This window comes from Acipenser ruthenus, chromosome 40 (genome assembly GCF_902713425.1).
Source record: "Acipenser ruthenus chromosome 40, fAciRut3.2 maternal haplotype, whole genome shotgun sequence".
Classification (NCBI taxonomy): Eukaryota; Metazoa; Chordata; class Actinopteri; order Acipenseriformes; family Acipenseridae; genus Acipenser; species Acipenser ruthenus.
In genome coordinates this window covers 6,688,474-6,714,783 of record NC_081228.1, presented here as the reverse complement: position 1 = coordinate 6,714,783, position 26,310 = coordinate 6,688,474, and the positions used below count along the sequence as shown (strand labels likewise).

At 47.2% G+C, this 26,310-nt stretch overlaps 1 protein-coding gene across 2 annotated transcripts in view; it reads right to left on the bottom strand.

The window, feature by feature from the left end:
* Window positions 1-25,255, bottom strand: part of LOC117397425 (cell adhesion molecule-related/down-regulated by oncogenes) — a 43,720-nt gene extending 18,465 nt beyond the window's left edge. For both annotated transcript variants that reach the window (XM_059010370.1, XM_059010371.1), the window contains exons 1-10: window positions 24,827-25,255; window positions 6,781-6,917; window positions 5,690-5,965; window positions 4,416-4,562; window positions 4,139-4,282; window positions 3,161-3,451; window positions 2,764-3,033; window positions 2,187-2,540; window positions 731-1,014; window positions 423-597 (exon numbers count right to left, since the gene is read on the bottom strand). In XM_059010370.1, the coding sequence (XP_058866353.1) occupies window positions 423-597; window positions 731-1,014; window positions 2,187-2,540; window positions 2,764-3,033; window positions 3,161-3,451; window positions 4,139-4,282; window positions 4,416-4,562; window positions 5,690-5,965; window positions 6,781-6,850 (2,011 nt within the window). In that variant the 5' untranslated portion in view covers window positions 6,851-6,917; window positions 24,827-25,255. The remainder of the gene's footprint in view (window positions 1-422; window positions 598-730; window positions 1,015-2,186; window positions 2,541-2,763; window positions 3,034-3,160; window positions 3,452-4,138; window positions 4,283-4,415; window positions 4,563-5,689; window positions 5,966-6,780; window positions 6,918-24,826) is intronic.
* Between the last annotated feature and the right edge of the window lie 1,055 nt (window positions 25,256-26,310).

The window sequence follows — 26,310 nt, the reverse complement described above, 5'->3', positions numbered from 1 at the left end:
GCTGTGCTGTGTCATGCTGTGTCATGCTGTGCTGTGCTGTGTGGGGCTGTGCTGTGTCATGCTGTGCTGTATGGTGTGTGGCTGTGCTGTGTCATGCTGTGCTGTATGGTGTGGGGCTGTGCTGTGTCATGCTGTGCCATGCTGTGTGGGGCTGTGCTGTGTTATGCTGTGCTGTATGGTGTGTGGCTGTGCTGTGTCATGCTGTGCTGTGTGGGGCTGTGCTGTGTCATGCTGTGCTGTGCTGTGTGGGGCTGTGCTGTGTCATGCTGTGCTGTGCTGTGTCATGCTGTGCTATATGGTGTGTGGCTGTGCTGTGTCATGCTGTGCCATGCTGTGTCATGCTGTGCTGTATGGTGTGTGGCTATGCTGTGTCATGCTGTGCCATGCTGTGCCATGCTGTACTCTCTTGCTCTGTTACTCACCCTTGCTGGTGCGGAAGGTGAGCATGGCTGCCTGCCCCTCTCCCGCCTGGCTGCGTGCCACCATCAGCACCTCGTACAGGCTGGAGGGCTCCAGCTCCGTCAGACGCAGCTCGTTCTCACTGCCAGGGACGCGCACCGTGTACCAGCCTCCCACCATGTTCCCTCCGTCATCCAGCTGGGGGGGAGCGAGGGGTGCCAGAGAGAAATCACGTTAATAATCCAGAGATTATTTACAGCTGGGTCATTTTCCTGCAGCAGGCCCAGCTACTCAAATCATGCTACGTCTTTGTGGCGGGTTTGTGTCTTACCTTGCGGTACTTTACGAAGTACGCGTTGATGGGGGTCCCCCAGTCCCTCCCGGGCCTCCACACCAGGTCGTACATGTCAGGTTTGAGGGTCTGGGGGGCGCTAAGAATGATGGGGGCTTCGGGAGGAGGGTCCGCGCTGGTCCTCTCTGTGGGTGTGGCCTTGTCCTCTCCATGCCCCGCCTCCTGTCTGTAACCCCCCTCCCCCTCGTCACTCTGAACCAGGTCGCCGCCCCCGGAGGGAGGGGCTTCCCCAGCCACGCCCACCGTGCTGCTCTCGAACGGAACTGCCAATCAAACAAAAGGAGTTTTGTTATTGGCTGTGAAATGGGGCTCCAGTTTAGTTATTTTTCAGGAACCAATTGGGTTTCTGCCTTGATTTTACACAAAACTTGTACCACACACTCCTAGCCTACAGAAGTTTTGCATTGCATGTGGCTGAAAACTTTTCAGACTAAGAAAGTGATTCCGACTTCACATGGGAGTGATCTAAAAACGCCTTTAGAAGTATCTCTGCATTCTGCAACCCTCTTTGCAGTCCTGCAGTATAACAGCCCGAACTCTCTTAACACACCCCCCCATTTAAAAAACACGTCCTGGTCTAAAAAAAGCAAACAACCAAAATTAAAAGAAATCAAAACGTGTGCAAACGTGTGTCTCTCTCTGGACACACTGTAGCAGCGCGGGCCCCTGGTAATGGTGCTTCGGTGAGTGCTGACGGTTTATTTTACAAAACAGACAGCCCTGGACCGGTAACCTTAAACCCAGCATCTCAAGCAGCCCCCAGCTGCCATGCATTCCACACTCAGCCCATTAAAATACCAGCAGAGGAAGAGAGCAGGCTGCAGCAATGCAATCCTCTCCCTCCCTCTCTCTCCCCTTCTCTCTGTCTCTCTCTCCCTCTCACTCTCCCCTTCTCTCTGTCTCTCTCTCCCTCTCCCCTTCTCTCTGTCTCTCTCTCCCTCTCCCTCTCCCCTTCTCTCTGTCTCTCTCTCCCTCTCCCTCTCCCCTTCTCTCTGTCTCCCTCTCCCCCTCTCTCTCTCTCACATCTGCCTTCTCGTCCTGTCTCCTCTAGATATCCAAACTGTAGAGATAAATGCCCTCCCTCAGATTAAGGAAACTTTTTTTTTCTTTAACATTCCAGTTTATCATCGCAAGCTCAATTAAACAAACCTAATGCTAAAAATCAGACACAGCATGGACCTTTTGTACAAGTAACTTCTGGGATGGAAATAAAACTCCTATTGCATAGCAGTTTCACCCATTCCAGATTTTGCTATGAGCTTGATTAGCCACTGTGTATAGATAACCAACAGTCTTACTAAACTCGTGGTACAACCAGGAATGGGTCAAACTGCTATGGAATGGGAGTCTTATTTCCACCCCTGAACTTACAAACCTCACAGGACTCTGGACTCCTCCCTGTGAATAACTGCAGCAAAGCACAGGAGTCACCTACCCACGGTGAGGAAGGCCTCAGCCTGGACAGAGCCCAGCTCGTTGGAGGCCTCGCAGACGTATCTCCCGGAGTGGCCCAGGGAAGCGGCCTGGATGTAAAGTGAGCTGCTCCCCGCCCGGGACATGGTTAGGTGGGGAGGGTCAGCACTCCAGGCCCGGGCTGTGGCCTGCGGGGCTCTGCGGGGCTGGGCTCGGAGCAGGTGGGCTGGGTGGCTGCTGATGGGTCCCTGGCTGTCGTACCATCGGATGAGAGGAGGGGGGCGCCCACTGGCATTGCAGGACAGAGCCACGAAATCCCCCTCTGCCACCTTGGAGCTGGAGGGAGGGGAGGTGATGACGGGCTTGGAGCTGTGCCCTGAAAAACACAGGAGAGAAATCAAAAACACAAACAACAACAACAGATATGAGGATCTGCTCCCAGTGAGCCCCCCAGCCAACTTTAAGAAGGACTGCTTTTAATTCTTTCACTGGTTACTCATATTTGCAACCAACTGTTTGAAAAGTAGATCTGGTCAATGTAGCTGCTGTGCAGGCACACCCCTACAAGATACACACCCCGCTGTGTCACTCTGCTGTACCTGATTGGATGATGAGCCTCCCAGCTGACTGCGCCGAGCCAATCCCGTTGTCAGCCAGGCACTGGTACACGCCCTGGTCCTGGTGCGTTACCGCGGCGATGCGGAGGCGGGCTCCGGAGAGCTGGTGCCGGGGGGAGGGGAGCAGGGGGGCAGCGTTGTGGAACCAGGTGATGTTGGGGGCGGGGTTACCCCGTGAGGCACAGGTAAAACGGGCAGTTGAACCCACTGGAAGGGACTGATCCGAGAGACCCCGCAACAGATAGGCTGGCTCTGAGGGAGGGAGGGAGAGAGGGGGTGAGAGACCTGATTTATAACAGGGTGTCCAATCAAGGGTCCTTCCACTCCAGTTTTAACAGGTCAAATGAGATCGTGAGCGACTTCAGCGTCTGTCTCTTACCGAGTACCCTGACTGTGTAGTTTGCCATCACCAGCTCCCCTGCCTCAGTCTCCGCGATGCATTGGTAGTCTCCCGCGTCAGTCTCCCTCGCGCTGTCCAATACCAGGTTACTGTGGAGCAGTCTCCGCCTCCCGCTCAGTGCCAGGCTCCGCCCCCCCTTGGTCCAGTGCACTGTGGGGGCGGGGCTTCCCGAGACAACACACTCCAGGGTGAGAGAGTCGGGCTGGACCACGGTGAGGAGCAGGGGGGTCCTGGGGTAGAGGATCCGAACTGGGGTCCTACCTTCCGAGCCTGCAGACAGACAGGAGGCGAAGCTTTCAGAACAGGGAGGCTGTCATTGGAAATCGCTGTCATTGGAAATCCCCGATCCCCTTGTACAATGATCAGGCTCTTTGTTTTCTATTGCTCCACACGTGCTGCCTGCGTCTCTTCTCAACCCTAGTTTAATTTCTCCAGTCTCCCACACAGTCAGTGAGGCAGCCATGCAGAACGCCACATCAGTCAACCTGAACAGAACTGTTCACTTCATTAGAATACACACTGATGTGTAATGTATTTCACTTTGCATACCATACTCTCGAAAATATGAACCTACTAGTTTTTTTACCAAGTCTGCTAGTGCGGTGGAGAGAATTATATTTTAAGCTGTCGACCCAGCACGCTTTGATCTTCAGAGGTGATTCGCCCCAAGCCGTGCAGAAGACAATTCTTACTGCACGATCACGTGATCTTGTTCAGCCAATCACGGCGTTCAGTTTATAAATGCATGTGAAATCCAGAGTCAGCTGCAGTATCTGTACAGGATGTGTGCAGTGTAAGGTTATTTATTCAATGTGTATTCAGTCTCCTCAATGCATCCCTACATGCTGTACACATTAATGTCATAGTGTTGCAATGCATTACCAGACCCCCCCCCCCCACCTCCTGGAGGACCGGTCCCAGCAGCACTGCCCCCTCGCCCCTGCTCTGGGTACTCACGTCGGACTGCCAGCCTGTGCCCGTGAGGCTCCACTTTGGTCTCGCGAGTCACAGGGTTCATCGCCCCACACTTATAGGTCCCCCGATCCTGCGCGGACACAGACACGATCTGGAGGTTCCCCGATGGAAGAATTAGGAAGTTATCTGTCAGACGAAGAAGAAGAAGAAGACGACCTCAGAATAAAACGTGAACGGAAGCGTCTTCTCAAATCTCAGCTTTCCTGTAGATCCAGGAGTTCTACAATGCTTGAGCGGTCCCTCCTTCGCTGTATCCTACCTGTCGAGTGCTCAAGCCACTTCCCTTGAACCCGGTACCGCGGCAGTGCCGGGGGGTTACTCTTCGGTAGACGGCACTCAATGTGCGCAGCGCCACCTTCCTCTGCCGTAACCGTCTCCCGAGCCGTTTCACCGAAGTCAGACAGACCTGCCCACACAGACAGACAGACAGACTCTTTACATGACTCGGCATACAGTACAATCAGGTACCTCTCCACACTCGCAATCACATCAGTCAGAAGAAACCAAATTCTTATTGGAATATCTACCTCCCTATCCATGCCTCCATCCACCTAGCTGAACGGGTCTGCACTGGAGTGCAGAAACTCGCATGGAGGTCCCAGTGCTGCACATTTTTAACCCGCATGTCAGTTTCTGGCTGGTCTTAAACCAGGATAACCGAATTAAAGATCTTCCTATAAAAGTTAAAAATCCTGGGGGCTTGCTTTGAAATGAGAAGCTACGTCAGTGTGGTCGCACTGAGCTTCCTCTTTCCTGAAGAGCTAATAAAGAGCTCCCTGGAGGGCCTGTGCTGATCAGCTCTGAGCCGCGCGTGTGTTTATGGAGTGTGCTTCCTGAATGGAGTGGAATGACCCATTCAGACCTGGAGCGAGTGTCCCAGCTCCCTCCCTCCCGCCTCGCTTCCCTCTAACGAGCTCCGGGCATCCTCCACAGGAAGCCCGCAGGCTCATAAAGGACCCCTTGGGGAGGCGTCTGGCTGAGTGCCTGACTGGAACCTCGTAGCTTCCCTCCTGTGACCCGAAGCAGTGGAGACAGACCTTCAGAGATGCAGAGCAGAGAGGCTGGCTGCTGCAGAGGGAAAACGAGAGCTGTGTGGATAGACAGTGTTCTATTATTCTAGACCTGCTCCACACGCACCCTTAACCAGGCAATTGTTTCAACCAGTTCTTTTCACCTTTCTTTAAATTTGCATTGCAATCTTGTGATGACCTAACATAGAGCTCCCTGATGTTTCTATCCCACAAATGATAATGCACTAGAAATCCATTACTTTCAGCTGCATTATTTAATAGGTTCACATTAAGCACTGCAAATGTGTACAAACATGATCGCCAGAGAACAGGCGTTACTGGTGGCAGCAGAAGGGACGAGACTTGAAACTGGAGTTTTCGTGCATGCTTGTTAAGGGAACAGTCTGAATGAAACAAAGTCAACACGTGTACCTTTAACATTCATTCACACTGAAAATCTTAACTACAGATTCCCATTGCTAGCAGTTAGCAGACACACCCACGCCACGGTAGCGCGTCGTACCTGCCAGGGACACGTAGGCACTCCTGCTGATGATCGCTCCCGCGGCTGTGCTGGCCACGCACTGATAGCGCCCGCCGTGGAGCGGCTGCAGGGACAGGAGCGAGAGTGACCCCGGCCGCACCTCCACTCCGGCCAGCCGCTGACCGTCCAGCTGCTGCCCATTGAAGAGCCAGGACAGGAGGGCGGAGGGGGGTTCGGCGGCACAGCGCAGCTCCACCTGGCCCTCGGCGACCTGGACTGCAGACAGAGGCTCTGAGAGGAAGCGCAGAGGGACGTCTGGAAGGAGACAGAGACACTGGTGAAGAGCTGCTGGAAATATTCCATCTCAGGATGTGCAGCGGTCCCTCGTTCTAACACGATTCTACGACACGCTGAAACCCCAGAACGAAGCTCAGGACGGACAGCAAGACTCCCTTATCCAATGAAGTTTAGCTAGGACACAGCATGCTCACAGCAACACTGGGGATGGCTCAAACTGGAATGCAACGGAAGCCTGTTTCCCTGTCCGGGTGCTCTTTGGAATACGCATGCATCTCCTTAAACAGAATGGAAAATTCACCTCATGAAAGAATGGGAAAAAAAATAAAAAATCCTCAAGTAAAAATGAAACCCTTTTAGGAAAACGTGGTCAACCGTGAATCAATCAACCCCTACACTGAATTTCAATTTTTGAAAGTCGCACCTTCACAAGCACTCACAAAGCCACCCCAAAGGCATATAGTCTCAGTTCTCCTGATGCAGCATTGCATCTAACATTGTGAAGGTCAACGTTCAAACGGTAAACTAAAATCCTCAAGGCTGTAGAATTTTACTAAACGTTTACCCGAAAATGTGCTTATTAAAAACCGGATCTTGCATTGGTTTCCTTACATTTGTTTAAAACAAAAAGTGTAACCATTTACAGTAACTATTGTAAACCACTGGAATTAAAAGAGAAGTAAACTATGAACAGAGGCATGAAGATCAAATCAAGTGCACTTTATAACTGAAGATCTGTATGATACTTTAAACGCTAAATGAAATGTCTGATCAGTTAAGCACAGATTTAGAGCCTTGATTGTAGCTCGGTGGAGCAGCGGCTTCCAGTTTACCTGCACAGGTGATGATGGAGGTGAGGGTGAGACAGAGGAAGCTTGGAAGGATCCCCGGAACGGGACCCATATCGCTGCGTCTCCCAAATATCCGGGCAGGAATTCCACAAGGAGAGTCTGGAGCCGCCCACGCAAACCTGCAGCACAGGGAGGTAAAACAGGTCAGAGACTCAGCAACAGCGACGCTTTCTGATAAACCGATTATTAGAGCTTGTCAATTAATCAGGTACCTTAAAGTTTTCTTTATCTAACCACTGAGCTCCTCAAACCCCCTGCCTTCCACACTGCAGCCCAGCGCTTTCTTTATCTAACCACTGAGCTCCTCAAACCCCCTGCCTTCCACACTGCAGCCCAGCGCTTTCTTTATCTAACCACTGAGCTCCTCAAACCCCCTGCCTTCCACACTGCAGCCCAGCGCTTTCTTTATCTAACCACTGAGCTCCTCAAACCCCCTGCCTTCCACACTGCAGCCCAGCGCTTTCTTTATCTAACCACTGAGCTCCTCAAACCCCCTGCCTTCCACACTGCAGCCCAGCGCTTTCTTTATCTAACCACTGAGCTCCTCAAACCCCACTGCCTTCCACACTGCAGCCCAGCGCTTTCTTTATCTAACCACTGAGCTCCTCAAACCCACTGTCTTCCACACAGCATTTTCTTGTAATTGGGTGTGTTTGTGCTTGATAAGAGAGGCACGGATCCCATCCCCAGCCCTGGCTTCCTCTATAATATCACTGCGATCCCACACTGTGCTGCCCCTCACATATTCAGCGTTGCCTGAAGCCCTGGAAGAGACACCAGTGACAGTGAAAGAAAAAGAGAGGCTGTAATTAGAAACATTCCTGTTCTTTTGAATCCGCTTTTTGCCAATAATCCCAGAGGCTTTGATCACTGGTTCCTGCACGCTGGTCTGAGTCTGACTGCTGGGGGAGGGACAAAGACAGCCAGCTGGGCTTTCCTGCCCTGGACTGGGGCAGGGGGATTAGAAGAGACAGGATCTCTTTCAGAGGGTAGCCTCAGGCGTCAGCACCTGGAGCAAGTATTTCTGGGGGGTGCAGACCAGTGTCATTAAACACTTCAGATAATTATTGAAGAATAACACTGAAAGATAAATTCTGTCTCATCTAAGGCAAGAGAAATGGCTGCATTCTTCAGCACCTTTCAGTTAAGGTGTTTTAAACTGGCTGAAGTGGTTTTCAATTGCTAAAAATTCCTCTAGCCGTGCAGTTTTCTGTCTTGTGCACAAAACTCACAGACAGACATGCTTCAAAAACTACCAATAGCTACAGTCATTGCTCTGCGCACATCAGACTGCCATATAAATTCAAAAGGAAAACGTTTAAATCCATGTGCACTGAGAGTATGAATTAGTGGCTATATGTGTGAAGTGAAAACACACAGAAATGCACTTTCTATAAAGAAGCAAAGCCCTCACATCAAGTGATGGATATCACTCTGTACTCCACTGGAGAGGACTTTGAGCTGTGCTTATAAAAAAAAAGAGCTATTAAATAAGAAAAAAAAAACCTGTCCCAACTGCAGGAAATGAAGTGAGCGAGACAGACAGACTCTGGATAATTTAACACGTTTACATAGCTTTGCAAACTTACAATGCAAACATTCAAACTGCACTCGAATGCTGTTCTCTTCAACATTTAAAAGAGAGAGAGAGAGAGAGAGAGCGAGCAAGCAAGAGAGGGGGCGCAGAGTGCTTTACTATCAGATTGACAATGTTGTTTAAAAAAGAAAAAGATGAAAAAAGGAGTGGAATCCCTTCCCGGCTGGAACGCTCCTCTCTCTAGATAAGCGAAGCCCCTTTTTCTGTACCCCAGCAAATCAGTGTATTCGTACCTCATTTCTAGTGGCTCTTTAATGGACACAACCCTCTTAACAGGATAGAAAAGCGATTCAGGGACTCGAACACACAAGAGCTCGGCCAAAGCAAACAAGCCCTCTTCAGACGCACTTGCTCCCAGTGCTGGGGATTCCACGGGCCGTGCTTTGGCACACGTTGAGCAGCTATGTATCAAACCATCACAGCTGCATTCCAGACATGTCGACAGGGACAGATCAGCTGCAGCCTGTTAGTGTTTGCATTGCACTTACATTTTTGCAGAACAGATCCTTAAAAGCTTTAAAAGTGCAGTCCGACATTGAAACCATTCGCTGCCTTCCAGAAGAGTTTCACGGATAACAAGCTAAGAATGTTCTTCACAGACTAAATGATTTCAGTGGCAGGCCAGCTGAAGGTTTTGTGTTGCAAAAACAAATTGTTGCACTTCACTATTTTAAAATCACTAGCCGCTGGAATCCTGGGTTCAAATGATTTCTGTTGTATTTCTAGGGCAGCAGTGTGGAGTAGTGGTTAGGGCTCTGGACTCTTGACTGGAGGGTCGTGGGTTCAATCCCAGGTGGGGGATACTGTTGTTGTACCCTTGAGCAAGGTACTTTACCTAGATTGCTCCAGTAAAAACCCAACTGTATAAATGGGTAATTGTATGTAAAAATAATGTGATACCTTGTAACAATTGTAAGTCGCCCTGGATAAGGGTGTCTGCTAAGAAATCAATAATATTAATAATAAATAATAATAAGTTGAATAGGTTCTGCGTGCTAAAATCAGCTAATAAACGGGTGCCCTGGATTATTGAGGTCCCCTGGTTTTGGAGCTGCTTTGTCGGCACTCTCACTTCAAACAGAGCAGCCCCAGTCCAGTCCTGTTCCACTCTGCTGTACTAGCGCTAAACTTCATAAGAACCAATATCAAAAATGTAAAAAAATACAGCGTTGCAGTGGTAAACCAAAACCCGCTTGAAATAACCAGCACTTTATTTCATCCAGAAATCACTGTCCCATGAAGAGCAATGCAGCGCACCCGGTTTATTTCCTCAAAGCTGCCTCTTTCGAAGCGTGCTCTGCTCAAACGAACGTGATAACGGTATCTCAATCTGCACAGGAAGCTCCACAGACAGGTGGACGCAGGTACAGCGCTGCACCAAACAAAGGCTTCGGAAAGGGGACATCCAAAACAAACCAGCTGTAGAGCTGCTAGCTGACGAGGACACAGGCAGACAGATTGTGATATAACCAGCACGGGCTTCGCTGATAGAGAAACGGATCTCGCTGGATAGATATCACACAGCGATGGGGTTTGTGGAGACTGATAGCGACACCACTATAGACTGGCTGAGATCAGATTCAATCTATAAAAGGTACCGAATACAAACACGTTTCATTGCTGCTGATAAAAGAAGTCATTGAAGAAGAGGACGTCCCCCCACAAGATGCCAATATGGGTAAGCAAACTACAGCAGGAACCCTCATCCGCACAGTGGAAGACATTCAAGTGATCTTATCTTAAAGCTGGCTCTACAATTTACACACGGCTCACCATGCTTGTGCGTGATCTACTGTGCTTTACTGTGTTTTTTTTTCTAGGGATCAGCAGGGCAAAGTTATTAAGATTTATTCCCACTGATAACACACTGACAAATATCAACTTGTAAAAAAAAACAAAACACAGCAATACAAAGTACAATTCATGGAACCTGCTCTAGCCTTGCACCAAGTCCTGGGTTTATGATCTACTTTCAATTAAGTATATTTGTTTCAAATATCAGGAGCCAGGCTGTTCTGGGGCAGCAGTGTGGAGTAGTGGTTAGGGTTAGGGACTCCTGACCGGAAGGTCGTGGGTTCAATCCCAGGTGGGGGACACTGCTGCTGTACCCTTGAGCAAGGTACTTTACCAAGATTGCTCCAGTAAAAAACCCAACTGTATAAATGGGTAATTGTATGTAAAAATAATGTGATATCTTGTAATTGTAAGTCGCCCTGGATAAAGGCATCTGCTAAGAAATAAATAATAATAATAATAATAATAATAATAATAATGTTAAAATAAATTGTTCCTCCCTTAGAGCTGTGAGGAGGAGTGCGATCACAGCAGACTTACCAGGGGTTTGATTGTTAAACTCCTGGTGCCTAATCATTTCAATACCACGAGGAGTTCTGAAGCCCAGGACTGGGTGCAGCAGGGCTAGTGAGAATTTCCAGCCCTACTATCGAACAGCAGATTGGCAAATCAAGATACTGAAGCAGCCCGTCTGTGAACATCCTCAAGTCTGGAAGACATCAAAGCTGCTGTACTCCAGCTCTTCAAATCGAGGACAACTTGAAAGCTTCCACTTCACTGCCCAGCAAGCTCTCCCAGAGACGGGGGGTGTGCCAGGGGCGCTACGCAGTGAGCCTTCAAACAATATCACTTCGGCTCTGAGAAAAAACACGGAGAGGACAGCCGGGGAAATAATAAACTACACCCGACACAACTCCGGGGTCACGAACGAACACAGAAACTCAGGGCTGCTGACCATGCAACCCTTTCTTGTGGTCTACAGAGAAAAGTCTCCAGGATGATGAATGGGTTGCTGAGGAGCAGGGGGAGTGATGCAATCTGGAGCTTGCTGGTAGGAATCCTGGAGCCGCTGAGTTTAGGATTGGGGTGGGAAAATCTAATGGGGATAGTTGACCTCACTGGATTGAAAAACTTGGAAGTGATTTTGCATCCTAGCTGTGCGTCTCCTTCACTCTCTCGTTTGTCACGTACAGGCTTGGAATCTGAAATTTTCTTTTGAAACACAAAACCGATTCCACAGCGGCTTGACGTGTTAAATGCTGTGCATTTTTCAAAGGCTACAGTTGCACTTTTGTTTTAGTTTTGAAAAACAATCCGCTTTCTTCTTTTTTTCTTCTTGTTGTTTAATGCGTTTGCAGGTAGCATACAACGCCGCTTCTGATCTCCAGATCATCGGATACGGGCCTGCTTTCCTTTCAAAGGAAATCCATCTTTCCAGAAATGACAGATTAAAAGTTAAGCTGACAAAAGCGCTCGTTTAAGGAGTATCTCTTTACCCAGGAGCTCGAGTTGCTCTGTAAACAAGGCAAGGGATATAAATCACTTCCTCGCCCTGCTTTCAGCCCGCAGCTACAGCTTCAGCATTTCAGGGCAATCCTTCACACAGAATGTGGAGCCTGAGGGGAGGAGGGGAGGAGCAGAGACTGATCCTTCAACAAACACCGCAGTTACAAAGAGACTTCCCTCACTCCGGCTCCTCTCCTCTCCTGCTGCTGCTGAGTGAAGCAAGCGATCTGTGCTTTCTCTAAGCAATACTCAAACCCACTGCCTTCCACACTGCAGCCCAGCGCTTTCTTTATCTAACCACTGAGCTACTCAAACCCCCTGCCTTCCACACTGCAGCCCAGCGCTTTCTTTATCTAACCACTGAGCTCCTCAAACCCCCTGCCTTCCACACTGCAGCCCAGCGCTTTCTTCATCTAACCACTGAGCTCCTCAAACCCCCTGCTTTCCACACTGCAGCCCAGCGCTTTCTTTATCTAACCACTGAGCTTCTCAAACCCCCTGCCTTCCACACTGCAGCCCAGCGCTTTCTTTATCTAACCACTGAGCTACTCAAACACGCCTCTATTCAGTTATCAAAGATAAAACAGTTTCTAGGTCACCTAGATGTTTGCTTTATAAATAGATTCAAATAAATGAATGGCTGTGTGGCTGTGCGCTGCAGTGTTTCAACTCGTACCTGCGTGGAGGTGGAGAGCAAGTTGAGACAGTGTGCTGGATAGGAGATAAACCTGCGTGCTCCCCAGTGCCAGCCTCCTGCCTGGGGGGGAGCAGAGACACAGACAGCCTTGAAAACTGAGAGCCAATGTTTCTAACAACAAATGTCCTGCACCAGTTTGAACACGCAGCCCACACGGCGCCCCCGTCCAAGACAAACACAATTTCAATCAATACTTTAAAACAAAAAGGAGGACTCCTTTTCTCATAAAGAACCACTGGATTACAGCGAAGGAGAACGAGCCTGCTGTGCCGGCTAGCGTCCGCTGCCTTCCCCCTCTGGACAGACACCAGGCTAATCCACTAGACCAGGCGTGGCCAGCCCTGCTCCTGGAGAGCCGCAGGGTCTTCTGGTTATCGTTCCACCCGAGTTCTCATAACCGATTATTTTCTTAATTGGTCAACACTAACACGATTTCCAGGTCTTTAGTCATTGATGATTTAAAACATATCCAGAAAACCCACGGGAGCTTGTGCTTGTCAAACCCCCCTCGCTGGAGAGAGTGGTTCAGTCCGAGTCCCCCCCTGCATATATAGGTTGATCAAATCGAACCCCCAAAAAGTTGTTGCAGACAAACGATTGGGCTTGTGCTTTCATTCTTGCAACCAGATCAAACTGTTTCCTGTATCTGCTTGACTGAGGACTGAGTAAGTAGAACTGCAAAGCAAACAGGACTCTCTGTCTCTCTCCCTCCCTCCCTCTCTCTCTGTCTCTCTGTCTGTCTCTGTCTCTCTCTCACTGTCTCTCTCCCTCCCTCCCTCTCTCTCTGTCTCTCTGTCTGTCTCTGTCTCTCTCTCACTGTCTCTCTCCCTCCCTCCCTCTCTCTCTCCGTCTCTCTGTCTGTCTGTCTCTGAGTGTCTCTCTCTCACTCTCTCTCTCCCTCCCTCTCTCTCTGTCTCTCTGTCTCTCTCTCTGTCTCTGTCTCTCTCTCACTGTCTCTCTCTCCCTGTCTCTCTCCCTCCCTCTCTCTCTGTCTCTCTCTCACTGTCTCTCTCTCTCTCTGTCTCTCTCTCTCACTGTTTCTCTCTCTCACTTTAGCACTCTGTGATAATCATCCTCTTCCTGCCTTCCCGCAGGCTCACAGTACTGCCTGGCACTGCAAAGGAACTTGATTCACACCCGGAAGGTAAACAGCGAACACTTTAGGTGTGGATCGTAAAGCACTTAATAAAAGGTGTCCCTGCTATCCTTCTCGCATGCAAATCAGGGGTTTAACACCCTGACACAAACACACACACCCTGACACACACCCTGACACACACACTGACACACACACTGACACACACACACACACACACTGACACAGACACACACACCCTGACACAAACACACACTGACACACACACTGACACAGAGACACACACACACTGACACACTGACACAGACACACACACACTGACACAAACACACACACCCTGACACACACACTGACACAGACACACACACACACACACACACACTGACACAAACACACACACCCTGACACACACACTGACACAGACACACACACTGACACAGAGACACACACACTGACACAAACACACACACCCTGACACACACACACTGACACAGAGACACACACACAAACACACACACCCTGACACACACACTGACACACACACACTGACACACACACACTGACACACACACACTGACACAAACACACACACCCTGACACAGAGACACACACACACACACACACACATTGAGACACACACACTGACACACACACACACACACACTGACACACACACACTGACACAGAGACACACTGACACTGACACACACACACACTGACACAGAGACACACACACACACACACTGACACACACAGTCGTTTCACACGCTTCAGTTTTCCTTTTGGCTGATGTCAAAGCAAGCCTGCAGAGTCGCCTCTCGTATTACCATTGTCTCAGCCCGTGCTCCAAGTTGTCAAGGATGTAATTTCATAGTGATATATAAGGACAATCTGTCAGCCTCTCACCCTTATCGAGTTTCGCTCACAGACTCGCAACACGCAACATGTTTTTTTCAAATTGACTTCTGTGTATGGAGATTGATGCGTTCCAAAAGTGAGCGTTTTCAATAAAAATATGATATTCACGCACACACAGTGTCACTGTCCTCACCCAGCCCGGCTCAGAAGACTGTAACACTGTCTGCCAGTCACCTCCAACAACTGAGATTATTATTAGAGACTGCTCACAAAGCTTATTGTCAAATAAGCATTCACAAAACCGTTCTCCACCATCTTTTAATACCGTCAGTAGAGTTAAAGTTTGGTGAATCGGGCCTGTAGCACAGCGTGTTAGATTCTCAAAGATCATTACACGAAATCGCCAGAACAGCCCTGTTTTTTGTGGGTTTTTTTCCAGAAAGGACTCCTATTTAATTTAGGGGCTTGTAAATGGTTTAACATTGTTTCGGTAGCTTTATTTTGCACAGGCAAAAATAAGCAATTACCCGACGAACTTCAATAAATCCATAACTGCATATCAATTTAATAACGGATTTACGTCATGCCAAGCACATCATTACCATAGTTTCTCCTTAGCTTTTTGGCGATTTCTTTTCCCCCAGTAATAGCATCAACCGCTAATACAAATTTGGAGCTTTGATCATTTCCAGACGAGATTCAGCCGAGACAGTTCACCCCCCCCACCCCCACATTTAAAAAGTGTTTTGAATTTTCCTTTCTGATTCCAGGGCTGGCTGAATTCCTCAGGTGCTCCTGGCTAATGTGATTCCCAGGGCATCCTATCCGCTCCGAGGATCAAGAGCTTGTGCATTCTCTCCTGCAGTCCCCCAACCCAGCCTGGCCGTTCCACTTAATCAAAGCCAGAATAGTCCTGCACAGCCCTGCTGCCTTCCCATTGTGCATGCTGACTGCCTGCCTGCCTCCCTCCCTCTGCAATGCAGGCAGGGACACTGCGGGGCTCCGACACTCACTTTCAAGCTCAAGAGCCTCTGGTGTCGGGTTCAGAGCTCTCAGAGGGGGGGCGGTCAGTGACCTTCTCCTGCGTGTCTGACTGAGGTGCCTGCGTTTTATTACATTAAAATTAAATTAAATAAAAACTCCTTCCAGGATACAGCGCGTCAAAATGAGCCGGTCTTGACGTTTCCAAGAGGGCCCCAAACTGCCTGTGCGCTCCTAGGTTTATTCACAACGTCAGCCCGCTTCACCTTTTTGAAACCTGTTTGAGTTTATTTTAGTACAGCCTCGTAAAACAAAGAGAAAGCACAGAAGGGCTGTTTTTATTAAACAAGCCCCACCGATGTATATAAGAACGACCCAATTTTAATTTTTAAACACCGCGGACGCAGTGGCGCGACTTTCTGCTACTATTTTCTGCCGAGGCTCCAGAAAGCGTTACTCAGCCTGAAAGGGGTGTGAAGGACAATCACCAGCCAGCTCCCAGCGACACGACAAGACAATCACCCAGCCAGCTCCCAGCGACATGTCGACAATCACCCAGCCAGCTCCCAGCGACACGACAAGACAATCACCCAGCCAGCTCCCAGCGACATGACAAGACAATCACCCAGCCAGCTCCCAGCGACATGTCGACAATCACCCAGCCAGCTCCCAGCGACACGACAAGACAATCACCCAGCCAGCTCCCAGCGACACGTCGACAATCACCCAGCCAAATATTATTATTATTATTATTATTATTATTATTATTATTATTATTATTACTGTTCAACGCTAAAATCGTCCAAATCAACTGAAGCCACTTTTTGCTGTCGTGCTCCTTGTTTGTGGAATTCTATTCCGGTTGACATCAGGCAGGTTGAAACATCGGATTATTTTAAGTCTAAATTGGAAACTTTTTTCGAATGTGCTTTTATATAACTGGTTGTCACTGGAGTGTGTTGTACACATGAGCTCTCTTGTTTTGTACAGCGCTCTGGGGTGCCATGGCGTGAAGGGAGGGCGCTACATAAAAACACATTTGCATTGTATTGTAATGCCTCCCCTGTCACATGCATCAGTAGGGAACCCTCTTGCTTGTCAGGGAGTGTCTCCACAGTTCCTAACCCTCTGAATGGTGATTGCAGTGAATGGTACACAGTACATGTTTCCCACACAGCTTCTCCAGTCAAACTAACAGCACTGCTATGGATCTCCCCAAGAATGTCAGGAAAGCAAACAGGCCCCCCTGGATCACTCAGGCCCTGCTCACAATGCAATGTTTACCAAGGAACGACACAGATCCCAGCTCCCCCCCATCCCCCTTCCCCAAGCGCCAGCACTGTGGCCTGGGAGACAGTGCTAACTTGAGCCCCAGGCTTAATGAGGTAGGACAGCTGGGCAGTTTAACGTTTGCCTCTCGGGGGGGGGGGGGGGTTGTATTGTAATACACTACTGAACATTTCTTTAGCGATCACAGCCCCGGGTGCAGAGGGCATCTCTCTGCTGGGGGTCTTGGAAGTGCCTAAGGTTTACAGCACAGAGCGTCTGGGACCCCCAGCTCACACTGGTACAGTCTTGGGGAAATGCTCTGTTTAAAACTACGAGACCAAACTGCAGTAAAACGCCAGTAAAATACACAGGTGAAAGAAGAACGGGTTTACTTTACGACAACGCAGATTGGAAAACTCCAATTCACTCGACAAAACTCCTTTTTTATATATAGTGCCTGACTGACGAAATAGGGGTTCAGAGCCCTACAGCGCAGACACCAGTGTGACCCTGCTGCTCTCTGCACACGCTCCAGCCCTGCGCTCAGCCCTGCGCTCAGCCCTGCACGTTACATGAACGCTCCCCGGGTAAACGTTTCAAATCTAAAATCGTGGCTCGGGGTGAATTCTAAACAAACACTGGCGGTGCGAGGCAGTGTCAGCAGAGAGGGGCTTGTGGTTTCATCACTGAGATCCTGTTCCCTGGGGCTGTTCAAAGTGAGAGCGAACAGGAAGCACTTACTGTGTGCAGGGACCCCTGCTTCCCCCTCGCTCTCATAACACAGGTGTGTCTGCAGTGCGGGGGGGAGGGGGTGCACTTAGAAAATCACACCACAGGACGTCTGCACAGTAATGCTGCTGCTTTTCCCCATGCACTTGCCACAGTTTGCATTGCTTTATTTTTGAATGGGCTTTACCATGCTTCCCTAGGCTTTTGCTTGCCTTTCTTAAAATACACACACAACCGGTTCAAAATTGAGTAGTGAATATCAAAACTACAAAACACACACACACACACACACACACACAGAGACACACACACACACACAATATAGAAAGGTCACGCAGGGCAACGACTGTGAATAACAAATGGATCAAGGTCACTCTCGTAATAGTGAGCTCACAGAGTGTTGTTTCATCCCAGAGTATTTCTCAACAGTTTAAAATAATTCACCTGACCTAAGAGGAATCCCTTGGGATAAAACGCTTCTGCAAGCGAAACGTACGTTTTAAAAAAAACGTCCTGTAAACATCACCCCGCGCGCTCTATAAACACGACAGACCTGTCTCGGTCATTCACGTCTATTGAAAAGAAATGCTTTTTAATATTCACTGGCTGGGCACAGCAGACGAGAGCTGGGTTTGTCTGTCAGTCTTTGCTTGCTAAGCCTTCTGCATCACGTAGCACAGACTAGTTCTAGTTACTGTAGGAGATGCTTCCCCAGCCAGGTCAGATTTGTCCTGTTTTTGCTCAGGGGAGTGAGGCGTAGACGTTACCCAAGTTCCTTTGCTACAGCCAGGCAGTGTTACCAAACCCTGCTTCCCAGCCAGCCAGCCTGTGTACTTGCAGCTCAGCAACACAGAGGGGACTGTCCTCTAGGTGTGATCACTTCATTTAATGGGAGGGTGGGAGGGTGGGTACAGGACATCACAGACTTATTTTTACCTTGTATAGGCCTGCAGAGTTTTCTGGCTCGAAACTGCAGTTTGGAGCTGGAAACTGTGACTCGAAATTTGACAGAAAAACTAACAGTTCTTCGGTGTGTCTGAAAAGTGAAAAATGCCGTCAGCTGGTTATATTATTATTACACGTCCACGGCCATACAAGGCATTCTCAGTAATGGCTGGTGTGGCTCACAGACACAGGCTCGAGAGTTTGGTATTGTGGGGGGGACTTTGTGGTTCATGCCAACGTTACAGTACATCGTATATTTAGCCCGCACTCATATACAGTAAACCTTAAGAGAAAAGTTAATTAAATTCGGCACCACTGAGTCTTTTAACAGTTATGAATCATTAGGTGGCTTGTAATCATCCTGATTAGGAATCCTTTTGAAAACCAAAGATGGTTTTACAAGAGGAAAAGAGAAAATAAGATCACAGCACAGCTGTAAAAAAAAAAAAAAAAAAAAACTAAAAAAACCCAGCTGCCTCAAGTTCAGAACAGAGCCCTTTTCGAAGCCGTGTGACTAACACAATGTAATACAATCCAGGCACTGAAGCTGGCAATACCTCTGAGAACCGTACTGAAGACAGAGCCGAGACGAGCACTGGAGACGCTCATTGCACTGGAGACGCTCATTGCACTGGAGACGCTCATTGCACTGGAGACGCTCATTGCACTGGAGACGCTCATTGCATTGGAGACTCTTGTTGCACTGGAGACTCATTGCACTGGAGACGCTCATTGCATTGGAGACGCTCATTGCATTGGAGACGCTCATTGCATTGCACACTCATTGCATTGGACGCTCATTGCACTGGAGACGCTCGTTGCATTGCAGACTCTCATTGCATTGCACACTCTCATTGCGCTGGAGACTCATTGTAATGGAGACTCTCATTGCACTGGAGACTCTCATTGCACTGGAGACTCTCATTGCACCGGAGACTCTCATTGCACCGGAGACTCTCATTGCACTGGAGACTCTCATTGCACTGGAGACGCTCATTGCACTGGAGACGCTCATTATACTGGAGATGTTTGAAAAGTGCTTCTTTATTTTTCAATTTCACCCTTGTGGTTTACTTTTTTTTTTTTTTTTATCTATTCCAACCTCTGGGATTCCAGGACAGGAGACAGTAACGTGACTCACAAACAAATCAAACGCAATCGCACGCAACTGAACACAATCGCGCCCCATTCGCTGGCTGCGTTTAACTTTCTGAGCTCCTCAATCATCTTTTGCGACGACAGTTACAAGCTTGCCTGTTTGTTTTCCTAGGCTCCTCTAGGTCTGAATGTTTAAGTCTGATTGAACAGCTCTGTTTGAAAGTTGAAGTTTATGAACACGGTGCTTCTCCCCTGATGATTAGCGTTTGCGCACCGCTACACAAACACACAATGAAATCCCTTCGTGGTAGTCTCTGACTTTCACACATACTCTGATGCTAAATCAAATACCAAACGATCCCTCGGTTTATCAGGCACTGCTAGCGCGGTACACCTTGTGTATATTTGACACTAAATATTTATTTCACCCCTGTGAGTGCATATTTTTTGTGCCTAAACAACAGGAACAAATTAAAACAGACCATAATTTATTATAGACAGAAGTAGAAAAGGTATTCGTTAATGGCATGTTGTTTTCTAAACAAGCAGGGGAACAGTTTAGTGTTTCAATCACTAGCAACAGGGAGTTTGTTACTCCACACACAGTTCACAGACTGCCTGGCACTTCCATAGAATACCAACAGGAAAGGCTCCCCAGCCCAGCGTTCCCCTTTACTGTTCCCCACCAAAGCAGTTTGCGCCGTCCAAGACCAACACATTAATTAACAAAACAAACACCAAATTAAAAGTGTTGACATCATTTTACTGCACGCGGATTCATTTCCAGTCTCCAGGGGGACTGAGAATTATTTCAACGGCACGTCACTCAAGTGCATTAAGTGCGGTGTAAGCGAATCAGAAAGAAAGTCTAACACAGACGAAAGGACACCCCCAAAACACCCCCGTTTTTGGACGGCCCTGTCCACACTATGCCTTTAAACCGTATTAGCTGCCTTTAAACTGGTTTAAAAGTGTTAAATACGGTTAGCGTCCGACCTGCTGTCAGTGTACACTCCACGATGGGTATTCATCAAAATCTGTGTCCGGACATCTCTGTTAAACTAGTGGGGAAAATAACAAAAGCACAACGTTAAATTCGGAGACAGCAAAAATGAAATGCGAGTTAGAAGTAGGATCGGGGATGAACAATTCATGTCACTTGTCAGCTCTGTTTGAAATAAAATGAAGGGGACCAGAATTAGGCTCGGGCAAGATATGAAGGTAAAAACACTGTTTTGTAATTAACAGCTTCTTCAATTTATGAAACAGAATCATCTCAATTTGTTTAAAGGGGCGTCACCTGATTAAAAATAAAACCCCAAAACTTCAAGACCTACTTGTGTGTGTCTGTGTGTGTGTGTGTGTGTGTGTGTGTGTGTGTGTGTGTGTGTGTGTGTGTGAGTCTGTCTGTGTGTCTGTGTGTGTTTGAGTCTGTCTGTGTGTGTGTGTGTCTGTGTGTGAGTCAGTCTGTGAGTCAGTTTGTGTGTGTGTGTACATGCGTGAGTCTGTCTGTCTGTCTGCGTGTGTGTGTACGTGCATGCTTGCGTGCGTGTGTGTGTGTGTGTGTGTGTGTGTGTGAGTCAGTCTGTGTGTGAGTCAGTCTGTGTGCGTGTGTGTGTGTGCACGCGTGCTCGTTCGCATTTACTTTTTCCTAAATCCTTATTTTATTTCTTATTAGCAATATGGACCTCTATTAATATGAGGCATAAAACATTTAAAATAAAATACAGTGCATGGTGGGAAACTGTCCTTTCAATTTCCACTGTCCATTGCGCTGCTTGGAACTATTTCAATAGTGTTTGTACGCATTAAGCCTGACTAAACATGAAACGAAATGTGTGGACGCTTTGAGCTGAACTCATTAGAACGGTTTCGAGTCTGGTTCTCTTATGTAGTGCGGACAGGGCCTTAGTCTGCAAACTGTTTAACAAACTGAACGCTTAACCATTCTGTGTGAAACCGTTTAAACTAAGACTTTCAACAACACACAAGTACACGACTTAGCTTTTAAAATAGGATTTATACAATGCTGTTCATTTCAGATCGTCCCACAGTATTTCAACCTGAGCCTTGATTCACTATCTAAAGAAATCAAGCATATCAGAAAGCAGGATGTTTTCTACAGAATAGTCAAACACAAAAACAATTCACACTTTTACAGCTGTTTAAAAATGTCTTAATAATACCAACAATGTGTTTGGCTATGTCTGTATCAATCTGGCCAAAAATGGATTCCGTGCTCACTGCGGAACTGACGCCCCAAACTGTCAAAAACTGTAACTCCAGAAATAATAAAATGAAACAGGACAGTTATGTTTGTTTTTTTCTTTCTGGAAACAGTTTGCTTATTTTTGAATTTTAGAAAGTCAGGCAGCGATAGAAACTCACACATTAATAGCAGGGGGTTTAAAACTGTACAGCTCCAATCCAAAAAAATACCAAAACCACAGAGTCATAAACTGTTACTCATCAGTCGGAGAGAGAGAGAGAGAGAGAGAGAGAGAGAGAGAGAGACACAGACATTCGAGAGATCTTTGGGACTTCACACTACACGCCCACAGTGCAGGATCATCATAAACATTTGTGTTTTGGTCCACATTCAATTTGAATGAAGTTTCTTCATTATCAGCGACATTAAAGATCATTTAAAAAGCACACTGTTGAATAGGTGGTAGGATTTTAAATATTATTTTTAAATAATTCAGAATTCTTCCAGTAGCTGAATTCCAATTACATCTATACACTGTGTGACACCCCCTTAAAATCATCCAACAAAACAAACAAGGGAACTTGTGCATTCTCGAAGTCGAATATGCAGGGGCAAAGTGCATCTAGAGAGGTCTGAAAATCATGAAATGAAGTGAGTTTAATAAAAATCCCAGACAAAGTTTCTAAAACAACTCCCCACTCAGCAGGCACAGTTTACCTTGACAGCCTTCAAGCAAACACAAACCCGCACAGTGTTTATTCAGATATGTGTCCCAGTACTAAGAAAACAGCACAGATTGAAATGCTAAAACGCCTCTCTTCTCGTTTCAGAATAAGCATTCGACCACACTGTCCCATTTAAAAATAGCACATTTATTCCTGGGAGAGCAACAGCCTTGCAGAACTAACAGAGATATCCAGATTACAAACAGCTTCTAAACTGAAAGGAAGCCTTTATGTTGAGCCTCAGCAAACGAAATGCAATTTTAAAAATAAATAAAATGAAGCCGTCTAGCGTGCCAACCTGTTTTATACACTGAAACAAACCCCACAAGTGCTTCATATCTGTCAGAAAACTTAATGGCAGGTTTCTATTACAAGACAATATGGTTTCCTTTAATTCTAATTGATAAATACATTCAACTATACGGGTACACACAAATGTATACCTGGAAATAGACTGGAACCTGCTGTTATAGATGCACTCAAAACATGACCCAACAGGATATTCTGCTAGGCTGGTAAAGCACAGAGCCGCACTGCCCTGGGCAGGTAGACCGGTAGATTCTGAACAGACGGGTCTGCTCTGACCGGGGATGGGTTATTTTATAACAGTGGTGTTTAAACCAACGCTTTCTACAGGAATCACCCAAGCGCAGAGAGAAGCTACGTGTAAACGCAGCTTCAGAAAGACAGAACCCAGCGAGGAGGAGGAGGAGGAGGGGAGTCGGGATGGGACGGGACCTCTTACTGGGATCAGAGCAGGGGTCCAGTGCAATCCTGCATGGTTTAAACATCAGTGTGCGTGTGCAGAAACAGCATTCATTTCAAAGGGGGCAAAACAATAACGAATGCTGGGATTGACTCCCTGTCCTGTAGCAGGGTATATAGTGAAGGTCCTTCTCTCCCAGTCCTCACTACTTATTTATCATTTAAATTATTATTATTATTTGTTTATTTAGCAGACGCCTTTATCCAAGGCGACTTACAGAGTCTAGGGTGTGTGAACTATGCATCAGCTGCAGAGTCACTTACAACTACGTCTCACCCGAAAGACGGAGCACAAGGAGGTTAAGTGACTTGCTCAGGGTCACACAGTGAGTCAGTGGTTGAGGTGGGATTTGAACCGGGGACCTCCTGGTTACAAGCCCTTTTCTTTAACCACTGGACCGCACAGCCTCTAAACCTTGTGTATGTGCAAAAAATTTTTTGCATTTTTCATTTTTGTACCCCACTCGTTTATTCCATTTAAAATAATAATAATAATAATAATAATAATAATAATAATAATAATAATAATAATAATAATAATAATCCAAATGTGTGTTTTACAACAACTAATATTAATAATACTTATAATAAATAGCAATAAGGACGTTGTTCTTATTTAAGAAAACTGCTTTTAAAATAAAAGTTAAAAAGAATTAAGAAATGTGCAGCTAAGCCTGCCTGAAAGAAACTCATCAGGCGGGCGGGCAGGCGGGCGTCCCTCACGACGCGCTCTGCTCTGAGCGCGGTGCTCACCGGCGGCGACGTGTCCACGGCCGGACTGCAGCTTGTCCGAGCCTATTTGATCTTCACTTGAATAAACACGTCGCGATTACCTGTGGGCTCGGCTGTTCGGGGGCGCTTTGATCTCCACGCAGGCATGCCGCTAGCATCGCCCGTTCAAAGGGATGTTTGTCAGCTCTTGCTTTTAAATTAAAACGGATCTGCGCTTTGAGTCTGACACCAGTGAGCAGCGGCTTTAGGGGCAATGCAACATTGGAAACGGTGCAATGAATTATGTTACAACAGCGTAAACGTCTAAATTATGTTTGTTTTTGTTTTGTTTTAATACAAAGTTGCTAGCTGCTGTAACTTTTAGATATCGTTTCGAATTCATTATGCTTCAAGTGTAAAGTCAAAGCGAGCCGAACTAACTGTAAATACTGGATTTCGTGTAAGTGGGTTCTGCGCGTTAAATAGTGTTGTATTTAAATGCGCATTAGACGACTTGAAAAAAAGTGTTAATATGAAACACCACGGACGAGTGTATCTAGAAACTAACAAAAACAGCGTTACCTCCGAGTGCATTTGAACACACGCATCTGTGTGCAGAAAATGTATTTAAAAATGACAAAGTAACAAAAAGTTACTATCAAAACAACGACACGAACAGACCGTGCAGAAAGCACATGTGCATTTTGATTTTTCTGTTTTGTTTTTGTGTGTAAACGTGTCGTCTCTTGTAAGCAGCACTGTTACTGCGATTTGTTTTGGGTTTGCAAAAGAGGGCAGCAGCGCCGGTGGCTCACTGTCCCTCTCACAGACAGAGAGAGCTTCTGAAGACTTTTTGCACAAGTTACAACTGACTCGAGATCCGCATGGCGATATCTGCGGGCTACAGTCCCTGTAGTTTGTTTTGCATTTGTATCGCGGAGCACACAGACAGAAAAGCATGCAGAATTAGGAGTTGTGTACTCAACCGACACACGCACGCACGCACGCACCCACCCCATCTCCTCTCCCCTTCCCTCCCCGTCCTTACCTCTCTTTCACTGGGGAGTCTGAGCCGCTGCGTCCTGGGCAAAACGAGAAAGCGCATTCCTCTGGTTACAAATCCGTACGGGGCCCTCCATTAGACGAGCTCAAAGTGCAAGAACAGAAAGAAAGAGGTGTGTTTGTTTTTGTTGTTACTTTGAAGTATTTTTCTTTTCCGACTCTCTTCCTCTGTTGTGCGGCGGCAGTAGTAGTCGTAGTACTGCTTACTACATTACACGCATACACACAAGGGGCGAAGGTATTGCTAGCGCTGCACTGAAGCTGGGCTTGGAGACGCGTTGCACAACCCTGACTAATAGCGAGTGTCGGATTCCTGACAAATCAGTGCACAGACCGGGCCTGGGTGAAAGACAGGGCTCGGAATGAACCGTCCCACCTAGCCGCGGCGTATGGGGCTGCAGAGAGAGGGAGGAGGGAGTGGAAAGGGGCGATGGGGATGGCGATGGGGGGGGGGGTGAGGTTAGCTCAAGTGCCGGTATGTTAACACGCTCAACAACAAAAGCCCAAAGCGAGTAACCCCCCCCCCTTTCTCCTCCCTCTCTTTGTCCATTCTCAAAAAATAAAGAGAAAAAAAGATCAAGTAATGTAATGTTTACATTGCGGGGTCAGAAACGTGTTTTGATGTTTTAATTGTAACGTTTTTTTTTTTGTATATATGTTCACACACAAAAATAGTGCTGTTTTGCCAACTTCCTAACCAGACTCACAAGAAGAAAACCAGAATGCGGGGGGAGATGGATGTTTTGAATAAACACTTTCTTTGCAAATCTTTTCCATATATAAACCCAGAAGCAGAATTCGGAAATTAAAAAAGTAAAAAATAAAACATGTATTATTATTATTATTATTATTATTATTATTATTATTATTATTATTATTATAACACTTTACATTGTCTCTAATGACAGTGTATTTACAGAGTAGTTACTTAGTAAATGCGTAGTACATGCATGTACTTACACATCATTACAACGTTGTTATGCATAGTTACAATGTCATTAATGTGCACATTTTTTTGCACGATCTAACCCTAACCAAAACCCTAACCCTTTTCTGATTAAATTGTGTATTTACATATACAAAACGATTTGCACATGAAGTGCATTGTAACTATGCATGATAGCACTGTCATGTAGCAACTGCAATGTAAATCCGCAGTAACTGGAGACGCTTGATGTAAAGTGAATAATCAATGCTGTAAACTCTGTCCATCCCCCCTTCACTGCACCTGCACACCTCACACCTGTATCAGCGAGACCGGCCCCACGATACCAGCGGAGCACGCTCGGAGCCGCAGCCAGCTTTTAATTTCAGTTACCAGCCAGATAAAGCTAGAGCAATCAGCACCGACCCCGGCAGATTAGAAGATGGATTTCGAACAGGTTCGGTCTGAGCCCGGGAAACAGATACTTCAGTAAGCTTCTGATGGCGCGCACATGCCAGCGGTAACTGCGAGATGTCGAGTTCCAG